Source organism: Perca flavescens, chromosome 16 (genome assembly GCF_004354835.1).
Source record: "Perca flavescens isolate YP-PL-M2 chromosome 16, PFLA_1.0, whole genome shotgun sequence".
In the NCBI taxonomy this organism is placed as follows: Eukaryota; Metazoa; Chordata; class Actinopteri; order Perciformes; family Percidae; genus Perca; species Perca flavescens.
Genome location: NC_041346.1, coordinates 15,603,666 through 15,627,371, shown reverse-complemented (window position 1 = coordinate 15,627,371; position 23,706 = coordinate 15,603,666). Strand labels below are relative to the sequence as shown.

The following is a 23,706-nucleotide window of genomic DNA, read 5'->3' as shown; positions in this document are numbered from 1 at the left end:
AAACATGGGGCGCCGAGAGAGAAACCCACTGTAGGAAGAGAAGAGATATATTAATTGATAGAGAGGATAGAAAGGGAAGGGGGAGAGGGGAAAAAAAGCGTCGATTGGCCGCGGAACCCGGAGCAGCACCACAACAATATCTGACCTCGACCTCCTCGGACGGTGGGAAACTGATTGTTGAAATGGAGATGTCGAGATTTTCCATTATCCCGTCTCCTCCTCCAACACACATGCATCTGAGGCTGATGATGATATTTGCGTAGGAGTGTGTTATTTTGCGGGCAGCATTGGTAAAGCAGTCTCTACTGTTCAAACAACTCCAGACAAGCGGTGGATGGAACTGGGTTTGAGTGTGTGGCTGACACATCTTTCCAGAGATATTATTATTATTATTATTATTATTATTATTGGAGCTTTTTTTCGTTTTTGGAGTATTTTCAGGTGTCTTTCTGCAAGTCTGGAATTGGACAGAAAATGTTTTTTCATGCTAATGACAAGAATGTGTCTGTAAAAGTAGTCAGCAAAGAATAGAAGAATATTTTGCAAAGGACGCATATGCTATTTTGTCTTTTTTTTAAATTAACAACTAAAGAGGATCAGGCCCAGCGGGGTTTATTTGGACTCAAGTCGAGCTCCATCTCTACTTCGATAGCTGGCACTTCACTGTTTTGCTGATTACTTAGCGGACATTGGGCGCTTTTTTTCTTTTTTGCTATTGGTCTCATTATTCAGTTACTGAGGTCGACACAAACTACAACCAGCAGAGTTCGATACCTGAGCTCCAAGGAGCCACCACTACCTTAGATGTGACCCTGAGAATTTCTCTTATCTCTGAAGGTAAGAGTATTCACTTTACTGTAAGAAACAAGGTTTTCTCTTCTGCTCTATTTCACTCATGCTTATGTTGGTTTTTTACATTGGTTTTACGGATACATCTGCTTGAGTCATGCAGGCAATTGAGAAGTTGGCTTTTCTGCTTGTTTGAAGATAGATAGATAGATAGATAGATAGAGGGATGGATAGAGGGATGGATAGATGCTTGGGCTGAGAAACAAAGTGCTACATGAGTTTCTTGTTTCAGCACCATGGACAGCACCACACTTGTTTTACAGCAGGATGTGAGGCTTTTGTTATTATTTCACCCAGAACATTTATTATTCATTATAGTCCATTGATCCAAGTACAATGTAACCTACACATGAGTATGTTTCTAGAAGCTGAAGTTAAATCATTATAGAGTAGTGGATATATAACAGATATAGATATACAAACAGAGAGATAGATGAGAAAGAGAGGGTAAAGGCGAGAGAGAGGTTCAGTGCTTTGTATGACAGGCTTGCTGGCTGGCCAAGTTTGCCACATGCTGACAGAACAGCATGGCTTGTGAGCTACAGCTACTGTCACCAACTGTTAGCCATGGTCACATCCAAACTGTTCACTCCAGATATTTTTAGGCAGGGTGGAAATGCATCTCAAGCAGCATTAAGGCCGCGTAACACAAAAACATTCTACTGAATGCGGTTAAAGTGACTAAAAGAACATTCAGTCAAGAGAACACACAGGATGTAACCCACCACATACTGGGTGTTTTGGAAAGACTGTGGTAGATTAAGTAATGACTAACCAGCTAAAATGTAAACACACAAGTGTGGTTGGGAAGATGACATTTCAGCTTCTACAGTATTTAGATCTGATAGAATTTAATATTTGCTGTCTCTAAAAACAGCACAGGGATGGAACACGGGGAGCAGGAAATTGGGCCAAAAAAAAAACAAGTTGCACAACCCAAGGGATGTTAACGCCTGACCTCTGAAGTTCATGTGTCTTAAGTCTGATTGGGAATAGTCATGACATAAACCATCCTCCTCAGTAGCGGAGGTTTTTGGTGTTATAGTAAAAGGATGGATCTTAAAAGTCTTGGGGGAAATTTGCTGAGATGTCTTTTACTAAACACACTATTTCATACTGCCCAGATTGGAAAATACCTTCTTTGAAAATATCATCACAATGTAATACAGCATCTATACATTTTAGAGTATCAAAACTCCATTGTGCTGTTTCAGTCCAGAGTTCAACCCCAGTTCAGGCTCTACTGTGCTTTTGTTTCAGCAGATGTGATTTGGAGATATTGATTCTCACATGTTGTTTCTTGTGTCTGTTTATCTTATCTCCCTAAATGCTTCACATCTTCCTCATTCACTGAAACATTTGAAATCAAATCTTACCAGATCAACAAATCACTGTCATTACATACAGATGTGTGACAAATTGAAGAAGAAACCTGAATAAATGAGCAAATGCAGCAAAACAATGCAGATGCTTCCATATGGGGTACGGAGGGTCACTGAACTTATGTAAATCTTGGAAACCATATGCAATGGCTTTCACAGTCACCATTACGCAATACTTTCCACCACCATCAGCAAAACACCAAATGAGGAAATATCTTTTGGCAGAATGGTGTTCATCCCTCCAGTACAGTTACAGAGAGGCTCTGGAGGCTTGTGGTGCTCCAACACCCTTCTAAGATGCTTTAGGCAGGTTTTTCCTTTAATTTCTCAGGGGCAAAGAGGGCTGAAGGTTCCACAGTTACTCAGATAGATACCTGGAAGTCCTCTGCTGTGTGGCTGTTCACTGAGCTACATTGAATTATGTTATGATGTCAGTGCTGTTATTTTTCGAAGGCATGCCCATGCTGCCTTTGTTTTAGCATCACGTTGACTGGTTTTAAACATTCCATATCATATCATGTAGCTTAAAACAGAATGACTTAAACGTAGTATTGGGAAAGCCAACTGGGATTAAATTCATGTTGTGGACTCTAAAAACATATTCACACACAAACACATACTATGCTTTTAGATGGCCTACAACAATGAAAGACAAGGCAGGGCTTGTGTTCCCATGGCGACCTCATCGGTGACCCTTGGAACAACCTTGTCCCTCATGGGAGATCAGTCATACTCCTGCACGCGCAGACAGACACACACAAACACACACACATACACACACAGACACACAGACACACAGACACACACACATACTCAAGTCCCCCATGGAGCATGATTATGAGTGACTGTGTGTTTCTTGTCTGCTTGCTTGCTGCTGGTGCTCTACAAGCGCTTCAGTCATTACAGCAGGAGGGAGACAACGAGGAGGAGGAGAGAGAGAGAGAGAGAGAGAGAGAGAGAGAGAGAGAGAGAGAGTTGAAGGACAAGCAGAAGTAGGATGGAAACAAGCACATTTCAAAGACAGATGAGTAATGAGAAAAGATGAAGAAAGGTGTAGAGAGAACCTATATGAAATAAAGAGAGAGGGGGGAGGAAGAGGGTAGGTTTAAACACTGGCAGAACCACCTAAGAGTGAATGCAATTACAGAGGCAGCATAGCCACATCTTTTTTTCTGGGCGTTTAAAGTGTACTCACATATCAGCTTAATTACCTTTAGAATGCACAACTGGGAGGGGGAGTCATGATAGATCCACTGTGGTCCAGATAAAGAGGAGAGGGGAGAAGTGGAGTGGATGGATTGAGACTGGGGGAAGGGAATATGGCTGCTCAATGATCATGTTAAACAGTCACCACCCATTCCTCCCTTCCTCCACCCGTGTCTCCTTCCCTCCCCCTCGGCACCACACTCTGCTCTCCTCCCTAGCAGCTACACCGTGACATGCTCACACATCACACTCACACACAGATGAGTTCCCACACAGACACCAACATCACCAGCGCACACACTCTAGGCACGAGCATGCACATACACAAGCCGCTGGTCAGCTGTCCTCATCCCAGTGAGTGATTGTAAAAAAAAAACTAAAGCTCTAAGGAGTAGAAGGGAGGTGAGGGAGGCGGGGAAAAAGAACAGGAAGAGGGTGAGGCAGCAGCAGAAGAAAAGCTGTTTGTCCTTCCCTTGTACCTCATTCATAGCAGCTTCATTATCATGTGCATCTTTTGGATTTTCATGCACATATTTTATGGGGATTTCCTTATCCAGCTGTTGCTGTGTTCCCAGATCTCAGAAAATAAAACTGGTAGGAATGATGGCTAAAGCTACAAAAATGTTGCGAATTTTGCTTTAAACCTTGCACAATTGGCCTGTCTGTGTACATGGCTGCAACACGCTGCATATATTTCACACTAAATATAAAGGCAGACGGCACGCTGCTCAGACTAAACTTACAATTTGCATTTTGTCTGTAAGTATAACCTACAATATGCAGTACATTTCAAAGAAGCCGAGGGGCCTTCTCATTACAAACGTTATGGTCCAAAGCCTACACGCTCCTTATGGAAACAGCCAAGTTTAGCTGTATAATTTTAAATTCGAGACTAAAAAGCTGCAAACGTTGACATGGTCCTTTTGGAAAGTGATGAAATGGAGAAAAAAAAAATTATGAACAAGCAAACTCAGCAAGGTCGTGACTAAGAGTTGATCACAACAGAAATGCACTTGAGAGGAGAGATTCTCATTCATGAATTCCTCACTTTCCGATGTGTTGTATCTTATTATGCATCTCTGCAATTCTGCCTGACTGCACTAAGCTTAGAGATTAGCATACAGTGAGCGAGCAGGGAAAAGTTTGTTCAAGCAACGGTTAGAACTTTTAAACCACCCACTCAAAAAACAGAAAAGGTGATGGTACTGTGAAATGTCAGTCTGTAATAGCCCTGTCGCCATAGTAACTGAAGACCCGTACTTTTACACACACTGCCTATTGAGTAATGACCATTAGCACTAACACCCAAGCAATCATCAGCTTTGAACTTTAAAATATTTCCTTCAACCATCTATACAGTTCATCAAGAACACCTATCCTCACAAAGGATGCCTTTTGTTCTTCATTTGTTCTCCACTTACATTTTCCTCTCCTTTCTTTCTGCATCTACTCTTTTTTCCTGTTTACTCCCACTAATCACTCCCTCATGCTGTCTTTTTCCATCTCTACCATCTTCCCCACCTCCTTCATGTTTACATGCATGTCCACTGTTGCTATTGCATGGACCATGTGCGTGTTAGATAAGAAGACCAAGGGAAATTAAGATTAATGCTGTACAGGCTGTACTATACCCCTTGTTTTCCTAAAAACATCTTTTTTTTGGCATGGTGTAGACTTTTATTAAAGGTGCACGTATTTCATTACTTTGTGATAATGTCTGAAGTTCTACCATGGACTCTGTAACATTTGTTGTGGAAAAAATGCCTTGGTTACCTTGTTTCAAGCCATTTTAGCGTGGTATAGAAAGCCTACAGGAAGACTCAGCTCGATTTCTGCCAGTTCTCATTAATATTCAACAAGCTAAGCTGTTTGAATCTGATTGGCTAACATTTAGCCAATGAGAGCCTGGCTGCCAGAATCCTTTACCCAGCCCAACTGGGCGAGCTAATGAATAGTAATGAGCTCAGGCAATATGATGTCAGACTGACCAGCTTTTGTAATTGGCCTGATTTCTCTGCTTATTTCTTTTCAGTGGTTAGAGCTGACAGAGGAGGTAGCAGTTCATTTACACATTCACAATATAACACAAGCACATATGGACCTAACATATTTCAAAAAATGCAAGTAAAAACGTTTTTTTATGGCAGGGCACCTTTAATATTGCACAGGTTTTCCTACCTAAACGCAAGCAGATAAAAACATCAAGACAAAAATAAAAGAAGACACAATGTTCACTGTGCAGGAATTCACATCTGAAGTAATTTTCTGTAAACTGATTTTCACACTGCACTAACCAGTTGCTGCAGGGAGAGAGGAACATAACGTTTATTTATTTTGTGTGTGTCTGTGCACGTTTCTGTGTGAAGCTGGATATAATTTCCTACAGTGCATTTTGCCGTATGCCACAGCTGTGTGATGATTTCATCAGTGCATCAGATACATAGTAACATCTGACTCCCCTGAGACTCTTGTGACTTCTTGTAAATACCATGTTTGCTTGACACACTCCGCTTTGAATATGTAAAGTGACGCACAGCAGGATCTATTAATCTCTGAGTCAGAGGCGCTGTCTTGGCTTGTGACTGGCACTGCCATTCAAAGTGATGTTTAAAACAGAGGCCTGCCGATGCTCCCTAAGGCAGTTTACATCAGCTGGACAGACAGACAGTAAGAGTGGTGGAGAACAGAGGACAAAGACAGCCAAGCAAATGGGGGGAGAGGATAAACAGACAGAGAAAGGGCACAGGGAAAAAGACAACAAGAATGGAGACAGAACGAAAGGCAGCGGAAAGCAAAAGCAAGGGAAAGATAACAAAAAGTGAATAACATGACTGGCAGGGTGCCAAGAATGTTATACCTCTGCCAAGGCGGTTATGTTTTTGGTTTGTTTGTTTGTTTACTTGTCATCAGTATTATGCAGAAAAACTGGGTGTAGCATGGACCAAATAAGAACCCATTACATTTTGGAGCAAATCTGAATTACAGGGCAGATACACTAATTATGTTTACTCTTTCGGTAATATTGCAAGATAGGGCATGGCCTTTGCGGACTGCTGCACTCTCTGTGTGCCCTTCTAATTTTTTTCTGAGTTGGCAGGCTCCAAAATTGGAAAAAACAAACTCCAGTGTTGAATGTGAGCTACTGGTTAAAAGAAGGAAAACAGAGATGTGCTCTTTGTGCAACAGCCCTGTCACATTCATATAGTGAGACAAAATGTTTCCTCTGAAATATGAAAAGGTACAAAATCATGCAACCAATGACATTTAGTGCAATTCATTATGCAATTTAAAATACAGCATTTAATCTCAACTTGATCCACTTTGCTGTGAAGCTAAACATATCCAGATATCATCACACCCATCAGAGCTACTTTATACTTTTCATAGCCTACTTTGCTGTGTGTACAGATTACAGTAATACAGTAAGGACGATACGTCTCCAAACGTGTACATGGCCTTACGCCTCGCACATTTTGTTACAGTACGGTACAGTATACGGTATATATATATATACATATATATGTAAATTTGGCAGCTTAAGCATGGATATGTTTAAAGACACATTTTCACCAGTCAAATTAAACTAACTAAGCTAACCAGGCCCCCAAACAATGGCCAAAGTTACATGTACTATGCTGTTGCTTGGAAAAATAAAGCAAATTGAGGAAACAGTATATCATTGTCAAGTGTCAGGATGCAAATATAATTTAAAGGTGTCTTATCTAATTTAGGAAGAGGAGAAGGAATTAGATTTATTTGAGGGTATTGTATTACCCTAAGCAGACCATGTAGCCAGAGGGAAGGCTGTCTGTGTGTGTGTGTGTGTGTGTGTGTGTGTGTTTTGCCTACATATGATTATATTTGAGTGTTTTACAATAACGTATTAACCTGTCATAGTGGCAGAGCACACTATAATCTGCTTAGTGTTGCATGGGTAATGTTTTTCACACCAGGACGTCCTAACGGAGCTCTGAGTGTCTCGACAGACTGTCTCCTCTCTGTCACTGTGATTTTTAGGAGCAGACTTGACCGACACTGAACTTATAAACCAGGAGTGAACCAGCAGCAGGCCAGACAGCAGCTACTGGTATTATCCTGTTTAGAGTTACAATAAAATAGAATAGAAAATAACAGACTCACCTATGTGCACACTATACACACAAACAAACATGCAGAGATTATGCATTGCCAAGGGTGAGCGGAACGTGCTGAGAATTTGTTTTCATTATTGTTATTGTTATTTATTAATATGAAAGAACAAGCAGTGCAGAGAGTTTGCATAAATATCTCTCTCAACAGACTGATATTCTGTCGTAAACAGCAGTTTATTTTTGTGGAGCCCTGAGACTGGAGATGCTGTAATGCTTTGCTCTTGTCTATTATATTTATGCAGTGCTAAGCAGAAACAGTAACTGCTATTCATGCTATTAGAGTGAAGTTGCCATGAGTGTGTGCGTGCGTGCGTGAGTGAGTGTGAGGAGATGTTAGAAAAAATTGTTTGCTCTACAGCATTAAATATTGCCTTCTCTGCTCGCCTAAAAATGACAATAATGTACTCACACATAGACACAGACAGTCAAATATGTGCACTTGCCTCAACTATGTATATTAAACAGAGGTCTACACACATTCTATCTTTACGGCAGTTTTTAATCAATGCCTTGGTTGCAATTGTTGCTTGATTACCTTGTGTATCTAATGGCCCTGATGCACCAAGCTGACATTCATCCATCCGGTGGCTCTGGGCCATCACTGAGCCTCTGTAGCTGACCACTGGCTGTAGTGTTTGCTGTGTGTCCAACACTACTGGCACTAGTCACCAGTGGCCGATTGAGTTTGTTTAATCGGCAGCAGAGGCAGTCAGTGCAATACTGTATACATTAGACAGACCTAAATGGGGTAAAATACTGATACCAACACCTGTTGCAGCCTCTTTTTTTTTTAGGGTTACTTGTTCTCTTCATTAATGCTGGAGTTAATGTATCCAGATGCTCATTAACTTATTTGGCTCCTTTTCCGAAACCAATCTGTGTGCTCTGTAAAATAGGATTATTGTTTTAAGTGGGGGAATTATCTTATTATGTTGGGCCAAAAGTGAAGATTAAGGTCTATCTGCCTAAACTATTCAAAAACCTAAACTTGGCCCTTAAGTCCACCTAACATGACAATAGCTGAAGTGCGCTGAGGACGCTTTTTACTGCTTGCATCACACAGTTTCAGGGCTAAGACCTGCTCTTCAATCCATCAACTGAAAAGTTCAAAGAATTGTAGTATCTCTGAGCCAACTTTAGCACCTGCTGGTGCCAAGATTATAGCCTGTCACAGGCTAGTGGTATTATTTGCACAGCAGAGGGTAGAGCATGGCATGGCAGAGGGGAGGAGCAGGAAGTGCAGAGACAGAATGACAGATTGTGATTATATGCAATTATTTTGAGATGATTTGAAAGTGAAAGCTCATTTTCTTTAACCATTCAAGGGAAAGGACAATTTTGGGAAAATAATGTACTGACAAATATATAGATGACATCATTTTAAAAGATTTCTTTGTTAGATCTGTATCTGCAGTGTAAGATTAGACAGTTCAAAGTGAAAGAGGCATTGTTTGCACATTACAATACAAGGACATATTCTTAAAAGTGAAGTGACATGAGATGTTTGTCTGCTGCTACGTTGCAAACACACACACACCAAACATAGGGCGTACATATGTTTGAACATTTTGCTTCTTTTAGACTGACATGAGAGCCTTTATTTGAGCACTGATGCTACTCAAGAAAGCATCCTCATAACGTGATTTTCTCCATGAGCAGATTACAGCACTGTACTGGAAAACAATCCGTGTTCTTTTACATTTCTGTACAAAATACTAGAGCTGACCGCTTCCGCCATGACTCAGGTAAATACAGGTGATTGTTATAGTAGATCTCGATTATGCACATTAAAGTACATTAGTCAAAAGAGATTTATAGCTAAGAGGGAGAAGAGAGCAGATTAAAGGAGGCTGTGAATTTAACCTAACTCGTTAAAGTTTTTCTTCACTGGAATATTGTAGTGGGAACACCATTTGTTTTGCTTACATGATTATTTCTTGTTACCTGTTGTGTTTTATATCAAAAAACTGTGACAAGGCCCAAAGAGAATTTTTTGAGAACCACGATATTCCTTTGAAACAGCTTCATTTTCATTTTCTACAATTTGACAACATATTCTTAAAAATGGATTGGGACTCCAGAGGAAAACCTAAAGAAAGCACTGTCTAAAAAGACAGCATGTGGACAAGGAAGGGCATGGTCCACTGCTTCCAGTGCATGCACAACGCGTTTTAAGTTACATTACATCAGCATGATATTTGAACTGGAAGAGCAACTAAGCAAGGTCATTCAGATGGATGAGAGACATTTAGCGAGCTGTGTAATTAAATGAAAAGACCCCCAGGCACCATTAAGTTTTTTTCCAAACATCCTCAAGGTGCTATATTCTAGCCAAGAGCCATTTTTATGATATATCATCCATTGAGGGGCACTAATTACAGAATTGTTTCCCAGGCAATACAAGGATGCATGAGAGGCATAAAACTATTCCTGGTTTCCAATCATTGCCAAAATAGAAAACTACAGTACGACCTCTATTTTCTTCATACCCAACAACCCCAAACTCTCCCTCTATCTCCAACAGCCCTTGGGATTTCCCAGGTACCTGATTCAAGGTCTGAGTTAAAGCTCCATTGTGTAATTTTTTGAGTTGATTCTTAGCAAAAACCCCTTTGTTCTTTCACAAATATGTACTCTTTCATGTGTAATTACTTCCACCAACTAATCAAAGTATTCTCGTAAGCGTAGAATCTGACATTCAGAATCATTCAGAATACATACGAGCGACTCGCTCGAATGACGGCAGCCATGTAGCGCCTCCATCTTTAAAATACATTAGCCAAAGAGGGACATACCTCCGCATTTTGCCCTCTTACACCTATTGGCACCGTGACGAATGTAAGGGGGAGATTACTCGCCAGGGAAGCGAAAAAGAGAATTAAAATGACAGCACGACAGGCAAAGCAACAAGACCAAAGTTAATATTGGAGTGGCTAGAACAGCTGCGTGTAAACGATGGAGAAAGCTAATTTCGGGTTCGGCCACCGTAGGAGGAAGGGCTAGAAAGTAATATTCAGTTGGTTGTCATATACAATTTCACCACTCAATGGGAGAAATTCTTACACAATGTAGCTTTAACAGTAAGCTAAGTGTGCCAGTGCCTTTCAGTAGAAGGATGAGGTCGGAGTTGAGTGAAGAGACACAAAAAAAAACGATAGCAAAAGACATTTTTGTACACCTGGTGAAATTTTATGCTGGAACAGGGTGAGCAGGAGCCTGAGAGGGAGAATCAAGTGATGCAGCAATCAGGGTCAGTGCAGCCAGACAGGATAATATTGTGACGAGGCTTGAGGAGGAATTTGTAGGCTTTTTGGGTTTATATTAATGCTTGCATTAAAGCGCAATGGAGATCAAAAATATATAAATAGACATAGTGCAACATTGATTTGACTGTATCGCATCACAAAGCTCATTGGAGGAGGCAGTATTTTCCCCTGTAGAATCCAATGAGAGGTACTGCCGGAATATGGGGTACCGAGGTCGTTGCTACGAGCCATGCAGTCCTTGTATAACCAAAGTGAGAGCTGTGTCCGTATACTCAGTACAAGGTCAACCGCATTTTAGTGGGTGTTGGCCTCCACAGGGTTGTCCCTTGTCACTGATTCGGTTTGTGATTTTTAAAGACAGGATATCAAAGCCCAGCCCGAGAAAGGAGATTGTTCAGTTTGGGAACCTCAGAATTGCGTCTCTGCTTTATACAGATGATAGAGTCGGTACCTCCAAGTCTGAGGCCATGATTTTCTGCCAAAAAACGGTGGATTGCTGCCTCCAGGTTGGGAGTAAATTACAGGCCCAAGCAAAGGAGTTCAAGTATCTATGAGCATTGTTCACAAGTGAGGGTAAAATGGAGCGTGAGAACAGTGATGCAGGCGTTGCTTCCAGCCTTTATGCTAAGCTAAACTAACCGCCCATTGGCTGTAGTTCCACACGTAACTCACAAACACTAGGGTGGTATTGATAATCTCATCTAACTCACAGCAAAACAAGTCGAAAAAGCCCAAAATGTTGAAGTATTCCTTTAAAGCCATACAGCTGTATCATCAGCATATCACAGCAGAACAGGTTGTGCTCGAAAGGAACAGTAATGAAGTGTTCAAGGTGGATCACAGTGGCAGATTATTATCTTCATGATGGCGCATCACATTGATATGTAAGTGATGGTAGATGTGATGAATGTGTAATTTTCTCTGATAACATGATACACACTGTAGATGAAAGTTATGTAAGTTAAATTTAAATTTGGCAAATACTAGTTGAATACTCACTGATTATACATCCAATTAGATGATAGACAAAGACTAATCGAGGACAAAGAGCTGTAATCAGATTACGTCACAAAGAAGGGTTCATTGTGTCTTTCTTTATATTATCAGATTGGAGCTCTGTTATCAAAGTTAGTGAGGTTTAAAACCAACACCTGGCATAAAAACTTGAGCACTCTGAAGGACATCATTCACCAAACTTTTAAACATGAATACATTTTTTAGAACTTGTGTAATTTCCTTAGAGAACCATGCATGTGTGTATGCGCTGTGTCTTTGACTGCATATATGTGTGTGAAATCCCTCTTTGACAGCTACAGCTGTAATAGGGCTCATCCCATTGTTCTCGAGGCATGCTATTGTCTCATGTGTATGACTGGAATCCACCACCTACTGTGTACTTCTTCCCCATTCAACTGAAAGCCTGTCAACAGCCATTACTCCTAGCAAGACCTCTGTTGTGATCCCTGCCATGTTTCATCAAAGCGTGGCAATTTATTCCGAAGCCCATTGTCTGAGCATGTTAGCTAGTACTAAAATGATTGCATGTGAGTGTCTGTGTTTGTGTGTGCGTGTGCACACTGCTATTCTTTTTTGTGCCTAACCAAACCTCTTGTCATTTCTGTGGACGAATACCAGCCAAAGGAGCTGAGCAGACAAGTATGTCTTTCTCCTGTACTATTTCACAATGAAGTCTGAGTTGCGTGTTTGCGTGTATGTGGTTAAATAATTAACACTGTTCACCGCTTCAGTAACACATCCCTCATACACTGTTCTGATTAAGGGAGCCCCAGGAGATACACACTGCCTGCCTTCCCTTCACATAAGTGATCCTGCATGTACGTGTGTGTGTGTGTGTGTGTGTGTGTGTGTGTGTGTGTGTGTGTGTGTGTGTGTGTGTGTTTTGTGCATGCTATTACTGTGTGTGTGCACTTATTGGAGAAGGTTGGAGTAAGACCATTTTTCCATACCACCGCATGGATAGGTTTACAGGTTTATAGATAATGTATTTTACTATAACATAATATGTTTCGTCTTAGCTTTAACTGAAATGCAACAAATACGTGACACCACATCCAAATTTGTATATTTTACTAAAAAAAACAATACATGGAAAATTGTCTCATTGGCTATATTTATTATGTGAAGTAAAACTGAAAATGCCAGCATACTATACATACAATGTGACCATGGCAGCAGTATAGCAATCTCAGCACTATGAGTATACAAAACATTAACATATTATATAAGGGATAATGTAGAGCCAGCCTGTCATTATTGCGAATTAGAACCCTGACAGGGTGATGCAGGACAGAGGTTGGAAACAACACTGATAAGAGCAGTAAAAGTGAACTAAAACAGTAAAGTTGTAAAATAGAAACAATGAGCCGAAAGATGCATAAACACTCCATAAAGATGAGGCGAACTGCAGAGCTGCTGAGGGGTTTTAACCCATTGTTATTGATACAATAATATCAAAATATTGATTGGTGGCATTTGAAGCTCATCAATATGAGTAGACAGGTTATTGATATTTAAAGGGGAACTACATCCATAATTCATACATGTTATATCAATGTTCTAAGACAGTCCAAAAATATAAGTAATTATGAACAACTCTCTCCAAAATCCAAAATTTATGATGTCATAAAGTATAGTGTAAACATCTCCATTGATAATAAATTGGAAAACATGTTATAGATCACACTGAAATCACACAGTGGAATATTCTTAGTATATGGGCACATACAACAGTACAATATAATAAAGCTCATTTGGGTATCAAAAAAACATTCTGTGGGTTCACAAAATCAGTATCCCATTCATTGTTTATGCAGTAGCTCCAGACTTTATACTTGATGACATCACACATTTGAGACTTACTTTTCTCTTCTGGTTTAGGAGAGTAGTTCATGTTCACAACAATGTTTTCCTAGGCCATGGAAATAGCATATTGGAATTCTTCATTTAGGTTCCCCTTTAACAAAGCTCTGATTCAAGCAATATGTGAAGACTTGATTAGAGGCCTGCAGTAGGCTAAATTACATCAATAACTCTCAGCGTCACCTAAATTTCAAATAAACATTCAATACACCTCCATTCCCTGTTCTATTTTCGTGACACCAAAAATGTCCCAAAATCACCACATTTCCCTCTTGATTTTAACTCAAAGCTTACAACGTTCTGTTCTTGTTATTCCTTCATATTGATTTGGTTGGTGGACTGTGTGGCCCGCAGATTGGATTAGAGTCCAGCTGTATTCCAGCCTGTGGGGAGAGTAGCCGTGTTGTGTTTGTAGACAGGTCAGATAGCTACTGTAGAGACAGTCTGATCCATTCTAACGTTATAGAGCATCTCTGGAGAGACATCTCACAATGAAAGCTAATATGGTTTAGACAAGTTAGCCACAGAGGAATTCAACGTGGTTTAGAGGTGTTTCAGGGTGAGAAAATCAGAGCTGTCAGTCACTTGGTTAATAGTCCACACTATAGTAAAGTGTATGTGAGCAAGCTAAGGGATGCTGATGGAGAGCACTGTCTACTCCAGAATGTGGAAATGGAAACTTGAATAAAGTCGATGTAAATTGCGAACTGGGTAAGCAGGAAATATGATTGTTCATTTACATATACCTCACAATGCTCCATATGACTTTGGCAGTCTTGCTTATTTTTTCACTATTTTTACTTTAGGGTGTGTCTAAGTCCCTGTTGAGTTACATGTTGACAACAGCAGCCTATGCTGCTGGGTGCTTGCTGCTGATTATGGCTTGCACCATTGAGTCATAGCTTAGCAACAAGCCTGCTGTGCTATTTTTGGTTTCAGGCAATTATCCACAATGCAGTGTGAGAGAATAGTCCTATGACATTTCCCGATTGTGGATGTAATAAAAGAAAGAAGGTCTGTACCCACATCTGTCAAGTGTCTGCAGGTTTTTCCCCAAATATACAAGAATGTTACTAAATTTGGAATTGAGTAATACCTTTTTTTTATCTATTTGAAAAAAATTATAATTGTGTGGTGCAGTGAAGTATACTTGCAAAGCAAGAGGGCAAAAGGGCACTGCAAGACAATGTTAAGTTATGGGAAAGGAGGAAAAAAAAAACTGAATGCATAATTTACTGTTTTTACCTCAAATATTTGTTTCATTCCTGTAGCTCAAGCTTTTGTAGTGTTTTCTTTTTTAAATTGCTGATTTATTTAATTTCTGCCTGATTTAAACAAGAAACATGATTTACAAATCCATCTCAACTCTCATTTTTTCCTACTTATATATCACTATTATACTGTTTAAAATATAATTGATTACTTAGAATGTGCATTATTTTATTAGGGCTGGGAATCACCAGAGGCCTCATGATAAGAAATCATCACGATACTTATGTCACAATACGCTATTATTGCGATTTTAAACATATTGCAGTATTCTGCGATATTTTGCAATTTATTAACTTTTTTTCAACTTCAAATTTGTATCAATTTCAAACTATGTCCCCAAAAGGAAACTTTGTCAACATCTGTTTTATCTAAAAAGATACATTTCTATGTACGGTATGTTCATCTCACTTCAATTTATTGCAGCAAAATGGGATTGTCAACCATACAAACTGACCAACACATATATAATAATACATTGATACTTGGCGTCTGTGTATCGATACAGTATTACCACGGAAGATATTGCAATTCTATGCTGTATTGATGTTTTTCCCCACTCCTATATGTTATATAAATACATACTTGAAAGGATGGTCAGATAAGATGAACGAAATGCAATTACAGCATTGGAGATACTGTTTCCTGCGGTTGTTGCTGTGACTGTAACATGTTGGGTGACATTGTGGATTTACAAGACTTTTCAAGAAATACTCTTAGTTACCTAAAGAAATTACATTTATAATGAGCAAATGTCTTGCAAGTGCAATTTATGCAGTAATGCTAACAGTAACCATACTGAAACCCTGCACTATAACTATAACTGTAACAGACCACACGTGACGTGACCATACTCAACTGTGATGTCCCACTGAGGTCAGTGCAGCGATGCATGTCCTCCATATGAGATTTAGCCAAAGTTCCTCTTAACTGCTGTTGTTATGTAGCACAATATACTGTCGTATGAGTGAGCAGGTAAGGGTTCAACGTACTGTTGATGGTCACACACTGGCTGTTGCAGGGATCAAACTCCTCAGATATGTGACAGCCTCAAAGACTGTACAGCTAAGGGAAAGCAGAAAAAGGGAATTACATTTTTTCATTTAAATGACATCACAATGTTTGTGATTAAAGTATGTTACTTTCTAGAGTAAAATGAATATTTAAAGCCTCTAGGCTCGGGACTTCTTCCTGTAATCCAGCTGCTGTAGAGACTGAAAAGAGGTAATTAAAGGGAAAGCATTGATCTAATAAGCTGAGAATGAGGTCAGTTCAGTCTCAAGTCAATCATACTGCTGCAAATGTTCTTATTACGTTCTGTAGCATTCATTTCTATCTGCGTGTGAACCAAACTAACATCGACTACCTGAATCAACCATCAATCAATAATTTAGTCTAGATAACATAAAGATCATGGTTTGGGTTTTGTGAATCACACAACAGGATAGCTACACTGCAGTCAATTACATTTTTGGAAGGCTGTAAATTCTAATAAAAATAACTACCCAGATCAAGGTCAATGACTGTCTATTGTCTGACCATAAAGAGATTAGTTTAGCCTTCAATAAACATTTTGTAGCTGCCGGTCACCTTTTTGAGCATGGGGGATTGGATCACCTTCTAACTGATGAAAATGTATTCACTGTACATCGCAGGCATACATTTACCGTCGATCCTGTCTGCTCAGTCAGTGTATTCTTTTCTGTTGTTTGTTTTGTTGTTGTCTTTGTAATTTGACTCGATGACATTGCAAATAAGGGCCGCCCCTCAATGATCTTTCAAGGATAAATAAATGTTGAAAAAATATAAATACAAATCAAACATGCAATTTTTGCACAAAAGCAAGTAACAAAAAGAAACACTGCAATCACATAAAAACAAGATAGATTAGATAGTTACAGTAAATGTAGATTTGAGCTGCGATTCTAAGCAGAGCTTAGTGAACATGAACTCAAAGCTCATGGGTCAACATCTCCATTTGTCTTTGTTGTTACCTCTTACTTCAGGTCAGAGTTCACAGCTCACCCACAGCTGTCTGTGTGGATGTTTCAATAAAGGTCATGATCTTTATCTCTGTCCACTTACATTATTCTGTTTCTTTTTGATCTGCGCATTAATGAATCGGAACAAAATGAAAAATATCTATTTCTAAGATTGTTTTTTCTCTCCTTCATCTGATATTCCTTTAGTCTAGACTGTTAAAAGTTCCCTGTGTCATCAAGAGATGTATCTAATTAAGTAAGCACTGCTCTTAGAATGCTGTTTCATTGTGACTTTGAAAGCCCTCTCAGGAGACTGATTTGATTAATAATTTTCTGTACTGTTTTGGCAATATATTGGTCTGTCATGCCATTAAAGCTTATTTGAATTTCATTTCTCTCCAGTACCTGTAATACATCTGTCAATAAGATCTCCAGTCAATGTCTTCGTAGACATTGTTCTTATACTTTTGTGCTTATATGTTTAAAAGAGAGGCATATAGGGAACCATAAATTACATTAATTCTGAGCTGGGTTTTTGTGATTTATGTTTGATTTCCTCTTTCAATTTGTTGACAACCCTTTCAGATTCTGACCTTATAGCCTCCATTTAAACACAGACATTTTGTTTATCTGTATATATATAATTCCCCACTCAGCCCATCCTGGGATGTCCTCTTCCTTCAAGCTCATGTCCTCTTCCTGAGGTCTGGGAGCCTGAGGGTTCTGCGCAGTATCTTAGCTGTTCTTACGACTGTGCTCTTCTGGACAGAGATCGCAGATGTTGTTCCTTGGAAGTTACCTTCAATTTCCACATCTCCTCTAGCTCCTCTCTAAGCCCTTGGTATTTTTCAAGCTTCTCATGTTCCTTCTTCTTGATGTTGCTGTCGCTTGGGATTGCTACATCTATCACAACTACCTTCTTCAGCTGTTTGTCGACCACCACGATGTCCGGTTGGTTAGCCGTCACCATTTTATCACTTCGGATCTGAAAGTCCCACAGGATCTTAGCTCCGTCATTCTCTGCCACCTTTGGAGGTGCCTCCCACTTTGACCTTGGGACTTCCAGCCCATACTAGGCACAAATGTTCCTGTACACTATGCCAACCACTTGATTATGGCGTTTCAAGTATGCCGTACCTGCCTGCATTTTACACCCCGCTGTTACGTACTGGACTGTCTCAGGGACATCTTTACACAGCCTGCACCTGGGGTCTGGTATGGTAGACCCCGGCCTCTATTGATCTTGTGCTCACAGCGTGTTCTTGTGCTGCCATGATTAGTGCCTCTTTCAGACCAGCCTTTTCCAGCCATTGGTATGTTTTCTCAATATCAGCCACTTCTTCTATCTGTCGCTGGTACATGCCATGCAAGGGCTTTTCCTTCCGTGATGTTTCCTCCTCTCCCCCTGCCTCCTCATCACTGGGTTTCTGCTGCCTTAGATATTTACTTAGCAGGTCATGGCTCTGATGCTAACTAGCATTGTGAGGAGCTTTCTTGTCTTGATATCAGTGGCTTCTATCTCTTCCTTTGTCCAGGTTATTATGCCAGCTGTGTTATTATGCCATCAACACACAAGGCAGTGCTGGCTCTGACCTTGTTCTTATCATTCAGCTGGCTCTTCAGGAGCTGCCTTACTAGGTACTTGGCTGTGGCCGACTCATGGTTTCCGTTTGCCTGCGGTATTCCAAGGTATTTGTAGCTGTCCTGAACAGCTATGTTGCCTGGTAGTTCCACCCAAACAGTTGTGACCATCTTACCTCTCTTTGGTACCTTCCGACCACATTTATCTGATACAAATTACATTCCAATGTCATTGCTGTAGAGCCTTGTGATGTGGATCAGTGAGTCACTTGTGATCATCGCTCTCAGGTCAGCTGCCCTTGTCTTTACCTAAGCTGTTCTTGCGTCCTGGCACCTGTTGCCGTCTTTGTTGTACCTCGTCAATCTCTAGTTGTAATATCAGTCTGTGGCTGTGGATATTGAAACACTGAGCTTTGATGTTGGGTTTCTCCGCCCAATTCCAAGAATGTCATGTTCTTGTTCCAGTAGCCCATTTCTCCTCAAGTTGCCCTGGTTCTCTGATACCTGACGCGGACCTTGTTGACTCACTTTCGAGCCGATATGACTCTCCTAATTGTGGTTTTATTCTCGGAAGAGTCTTGCCGAAGACGCCGTAACCACGCCCCGGACCGGGATTTGAATCCCGGTCTCTTGCATGAAAGTTAATGGTGTTACCCACTGAGCTATCTATGTATATATATCTGGTACTAATACTAAGACCACATTAAGATGTTTTACACTGTTATTACCACTACTGTTGCATGTTGCATAAGCAGTGGGCATGAACAAAAGTCTCTGGCATTAGGCATTTGTGAGTCCTAGGTGCACAATATATAAATATTCATTCAACCATGTGCCCAGCTTGAAAATTTCACGAAACAAAATCTCAGCAAAATCCCTTTTCTTTTCATATTGCTTTTTCTCTTAAACTTTTTCAATCTTTTTAGCCACCTAACAACCCTGTCTGTGTTCAAATTCACATACTAACATACTGCATACTACATCAATCTGTATGTACTGCATACTGCCTACTAAATTAACAATTTACCAGCAGACTGTTCACACTTAAATATGTTACTGCTTATATCAGGAATAGTATGTTACTATGCAATTTCGAACGCAGCCCGTTTTTTCTTTGTCATAACCTCTTTATCTTCTCTTTCTCCTATCCACTCCTCTTTATTTCCATCTGCCCTCTGTTTATGTTTCACCTCTCCCCATCTAACTCTCTCTCAGCACCTTCTTCATCCCCTTCATCATTTTGTTTCTCTGTTTCATATCCATTCGTCAAATCCCTTTCTATCCTTATTACTCCACTCATCTTGACCTCTTTCTCCCTCTCGCTCCATGTCAATTTGCCATTCACTCTGTCTCTGTCTTTGTTTCGCCTGCTCTGCTCAGTCACTTTAACTCTCTTACCATCAGTTTATCTCTCCCCTGCCATTCCTTCTCATTTCTATTGCTGCTCTGCTGTTGAATGCTGATTTCCTTCATTGTCTCACACTTCTTATTTCTATGTGTTCCAGCCTGAGATCCAGTCTATATTATGAGCAGCATTTGTAGGATGATTCTATTACATGTCTCCTAACTGCTGGATAATTCAATAAGCACCACTGAGATGACACAGTTATAATCTACTTAATGAAGCCAATGTGCTGATGAATTGTGTGCTTTCTCCTCTCAATCAATCCCTACCCTCCTTTACTCTTTTCTACTCTTTCTCTCTCTCTGCTCCTCTCATTCCATCCTTCCCTCCTCTTGCTCTCTGCAGGGTGTTGATGGAGAGCCATTCGAATGACAGCCGGGACAGTGGTCATCACTGGTGGAATTCTAGCTACAGTTATATTACTCCTTATCATCGCAGTACTGTGCTACTGTAGGCTGCAGGTGAGGCCACAGCTGCTTTAAGACACTGTTGCATTCACTTTATTTCCTCTGAAATTCTGCAGAGCTGCAAGTAAGGAATGTCCTTGTATAGCATTTTGTAAGTCACAGGATAATCACAGTGTGTGCTAAGACTGCACAATCATCTGTGTTATCGGAATAGAAAATGTCTCTGCAGCTGTATAATGAATTGCAAAAAATACAGTAATAATCTATTTATGCTAATAGACAAATGGTGGCCATGATTTTAGGAGGACCTGTTAAGCCTATCTGAGAATAGTAGGTCTTTGTAAGGAAAGAAAGTCCCCTTAGTTACCACTGAGTAATGGTAATTTACAGTACATTTCTAACATGCTGATGCTTAGCAGGCTTAGTCTTTACAATGTTCACCATCTTAGTTTAGTGTATTAGCATGCTAACATTTGCTCAATAGCACTAAACACAAAGTACAGCTGAGGGTGATGATAATTTATGAGGACGATGGTTAACTGCTCCTCAGATCTCTGCAGCGTTTTCTTTTGCACAACTAAAACTTTAAACGTACATGTATCACCAAAACAAGTTCCTTTCTGAGGCTATTTTGCAGTGGCACCGTGGCTCCGCTAGGCGCTTAGCACCGCCCGAGACAATTGTGATTGGTTTAAAGAAATGACAATAAACAAGAGCAAATTAGAGCCAATGCTCCTTTGATCATTGAACATTAGTTGCATTACAGACTTAAGTTTCATTTTTGTTTTATTTTTAAAAGTCATCATGCTGTCAATCTTTCTATGGGGTTGTGCTCTGATGTTCAGATCGCTGGTCTTGGCCAGGTTCTTTGTATTCTGTAAGAATAAAATGAAAATGGAAATAGGTGATAAGAAATGCTTTGTGTTTTCATGCTTGACAAACTCCAATTAGGTTGAAACACCACCTGGAAGCCTTAGTGCAGTTTGTGGATTGCTTTTAAAGCATGTGGGTTTGTTTCTGTTTTACATTATACTGTACACTTTTTGTTACACTGAACTGATCCCCTGTGCATTTGAAACAAACTTCTGCCTTAATTTATCAACTTTATTAACAACCCCATATCTGCTTCCTGTTGTGCAGCTGAACAAACTGCAACTTCAACAGTCTAAATGCCCTGAAAGTGAACCCTAAATTGCAATGCATTATACACACTCCCACCAAAGTGGTTTGAATTGACAAAAAGATAATCTTGTTATCATGTAGCTCCTCATTTGAACATCTGTGAACCATGAAGTCATTTATTTAGCTTTAATATACACAACATTTGGGTCTCAACTGTTTAGTCTAGGAACATGAAAAATATATTATTTTCCCTTAGAGAGCATAAAAAGTATTTTCACCAAAGAATCCAAATTTCCAAAGGTCCTTAAAATATTTTTTATAAGCTTTGCTCTAAAACCCAAATTTATTTAAAAAAATACATTACAAGAGCAGTTTCCAAGTTTATTCAGCCCATCCTAATTGATTGGACATAATGTTGTTACTGCTATTATATCAAAAACGTAAAGGTATTGTGAATAACATTAAATGCTTTGCATGTGGATATGGTGTATCTGCACTTAATTCTTTGGGATTCAGAGGTCAATCAAACAGCCTGCCCACAGTTTGGGAAAAGGAGCAGGGGAGCTTGGAAACCAAAACAATGGGTTGACATTAGCTGAATGCTGCACAATTGGGTAAGCAGTACTAGACATCTTTTCACATTGCATGGAGTCAAAATATTACTTAATGGAGTTTAAAAGGAACAGAACAAATGAAAACATATGTTATGACAGTCAAGATTGGGATGATAATATGTATACACTTATATGTATACAATGGATAATAATCTGGCTTTGGCAAAAATGTATAACATATAGGGATTCAAAAGCTCTGCTCCTCAGCAGTCAGCTCCCCTGCTCTTCATAAGGTGCCTCTGCACCCCTTTTGTTTCAGACCCTCCCACCAGCTTTTGGGCCACGCATCCTCATTTACATTGACATGTGTCAAGTCCAAATGAAAAGCCAATGTTAAATGGAAATTCAAAAGCCAAACATTAAATCCAATGTTAAATTGAAATTTAAAAGCCAAATATTAAATCCAAATGAAAAAGCCAATGTTAAATTGAAATTCAAAAGCCAAATATTAAATCCAAATGGAAAAGCCAAATGGAAAATAAAAAAATAAAAAAATAATTTAAATTTGATCTCGCTTCGTTTTCTTTCTGGACTTTCAATTTGAATTATGAATACATATTTCCTCCATATGGCCATGTAAACATTTCAGCATAATAAATCTGTTATCGCTTTCTCTTCATTGTTAATCCACTATTCTGTTATGCCTCTTTTTAACTCCAATCTTCTTTCCCTCATCCCTCTTTCATTTTACACCATTTGGTACCTTTTTGCCCTAATATTATCCCTGCCACTCCCTCCCTTTTTCTTCTTTCATCTCTTCTCCCCATCATAATTTGTCTTCCTATCCATCCTCCTTCCTCTCTCACCACCAGTATTATTGCTGCAAGAAGGAAGAGTCCGAGTCGGAGGAGGAGGAGCCAGATTTTGCGGTTACGTCCCGCCTTCCACCTGTCCACTCCAATCACAACATAGTGGCGGCGACAGCTGCCGCCTCCTCCATCCCAAATGGCCCCGCCCTTTTCCCCACCCCTCCACTGGCCAGGAAACTAACGCGCTCACAGACCTTCTGTCCATCCTGTACACACTATGAGCTGCCTTTCTATCTCCAGCCCCCCCCTCAGCCGCAAATCCATCATCAACCAGATGGGTTGAGGAACGGAGGTGACCGGATCATCTACCGAAGCGTCCAACAGCAGGATCTGGACCTGCCAGTGCCTGTTAACATTACAAACTACCGTAAACCAAACCTTGCCCGATCAGTCACCATGAGGGACATGTTCACACGCAGCTGTAGCATCAGCACTGATGTTTAGCTGGGCGCGGTTGGAACTCTGTGTAAGTTTGTGGTTAAATGAATTGGGATGGCCTAGGCCGGACTGGGCTTGAGTCAGACTGTGTTTTTGTCATCTTGACCAGTTTAGTCAAGTCTAGTATGGTATGATCTAGTCTAGTCTTGTTCTACTAATCACCTCTTGCAGAATGGAGGACTCAGATGGCTCTCAGGACAGGATTTTTAAAGGTACTATGCTCAGATCCAGGACTTTACACTTGGGCCAATTTAGAGTTTAAAGTATTTAAAAAAAAAAAAAAAAAAGTTAAATTATCAATGACATGAACTTCTTTTCGTTTTGAATAGCTCTTTTTTACAATAA

At 40.0% G+C, this 23,706-nt stretch overlaps 1 protein-coding gene and 1 pseudogene across 1 annotated transcript; one reads left to right on the top strand and one right to left on the bottom strand.

The window, feature by feature from the left end:
* Positions 1 to 18,737, bottom strand: part of LOC114571329 (dopamine beta-hydroxylase-like) — a 36,573-nt pseudogene extending 17,836 nt beyond the window's left edge.
* fam163b (family with sequence similarity 163 member B) lies at positions 767 to 23,367 on the top strand. Its single transcript, XM_028602228.1, has 3 exons — positions 767 to 837; positions 20,317 to 20,432; positions 22,927 to 23,367. Exons 2-3 carry the CDS (start codon positions 20,340 to 20,342, stop codon positions 23,365 to 23,367), a joined length of 534 nt encoding a protein of 177 aa, XP_028458029.1. The 5' UTR covers positions 767 to 837; positions 20,317 to 20,339.
* The last annotated feature ends 339 nt before the right edge of the window (positions 23,368 to 23,706 follow it).

What these genes read in the sequence shown, in the direction of transcription:
- fam163b (XM_028602228.1), top strand. Translation starts at nt 20,340, where the DNA reads ATGACAGCCGGGACAGTGGTCATCACTGGTGGAATTCTAGCTACAGTT. An exon ending in TGTGCTACTGTAGGCTGCAG is followed by an intron (nt 20,433 to 22,926) that starts GTGAGGCCACAG and finishes TCTCACCACCAG; the next exon opens with TATTATTGCTGCAAGAAGGA.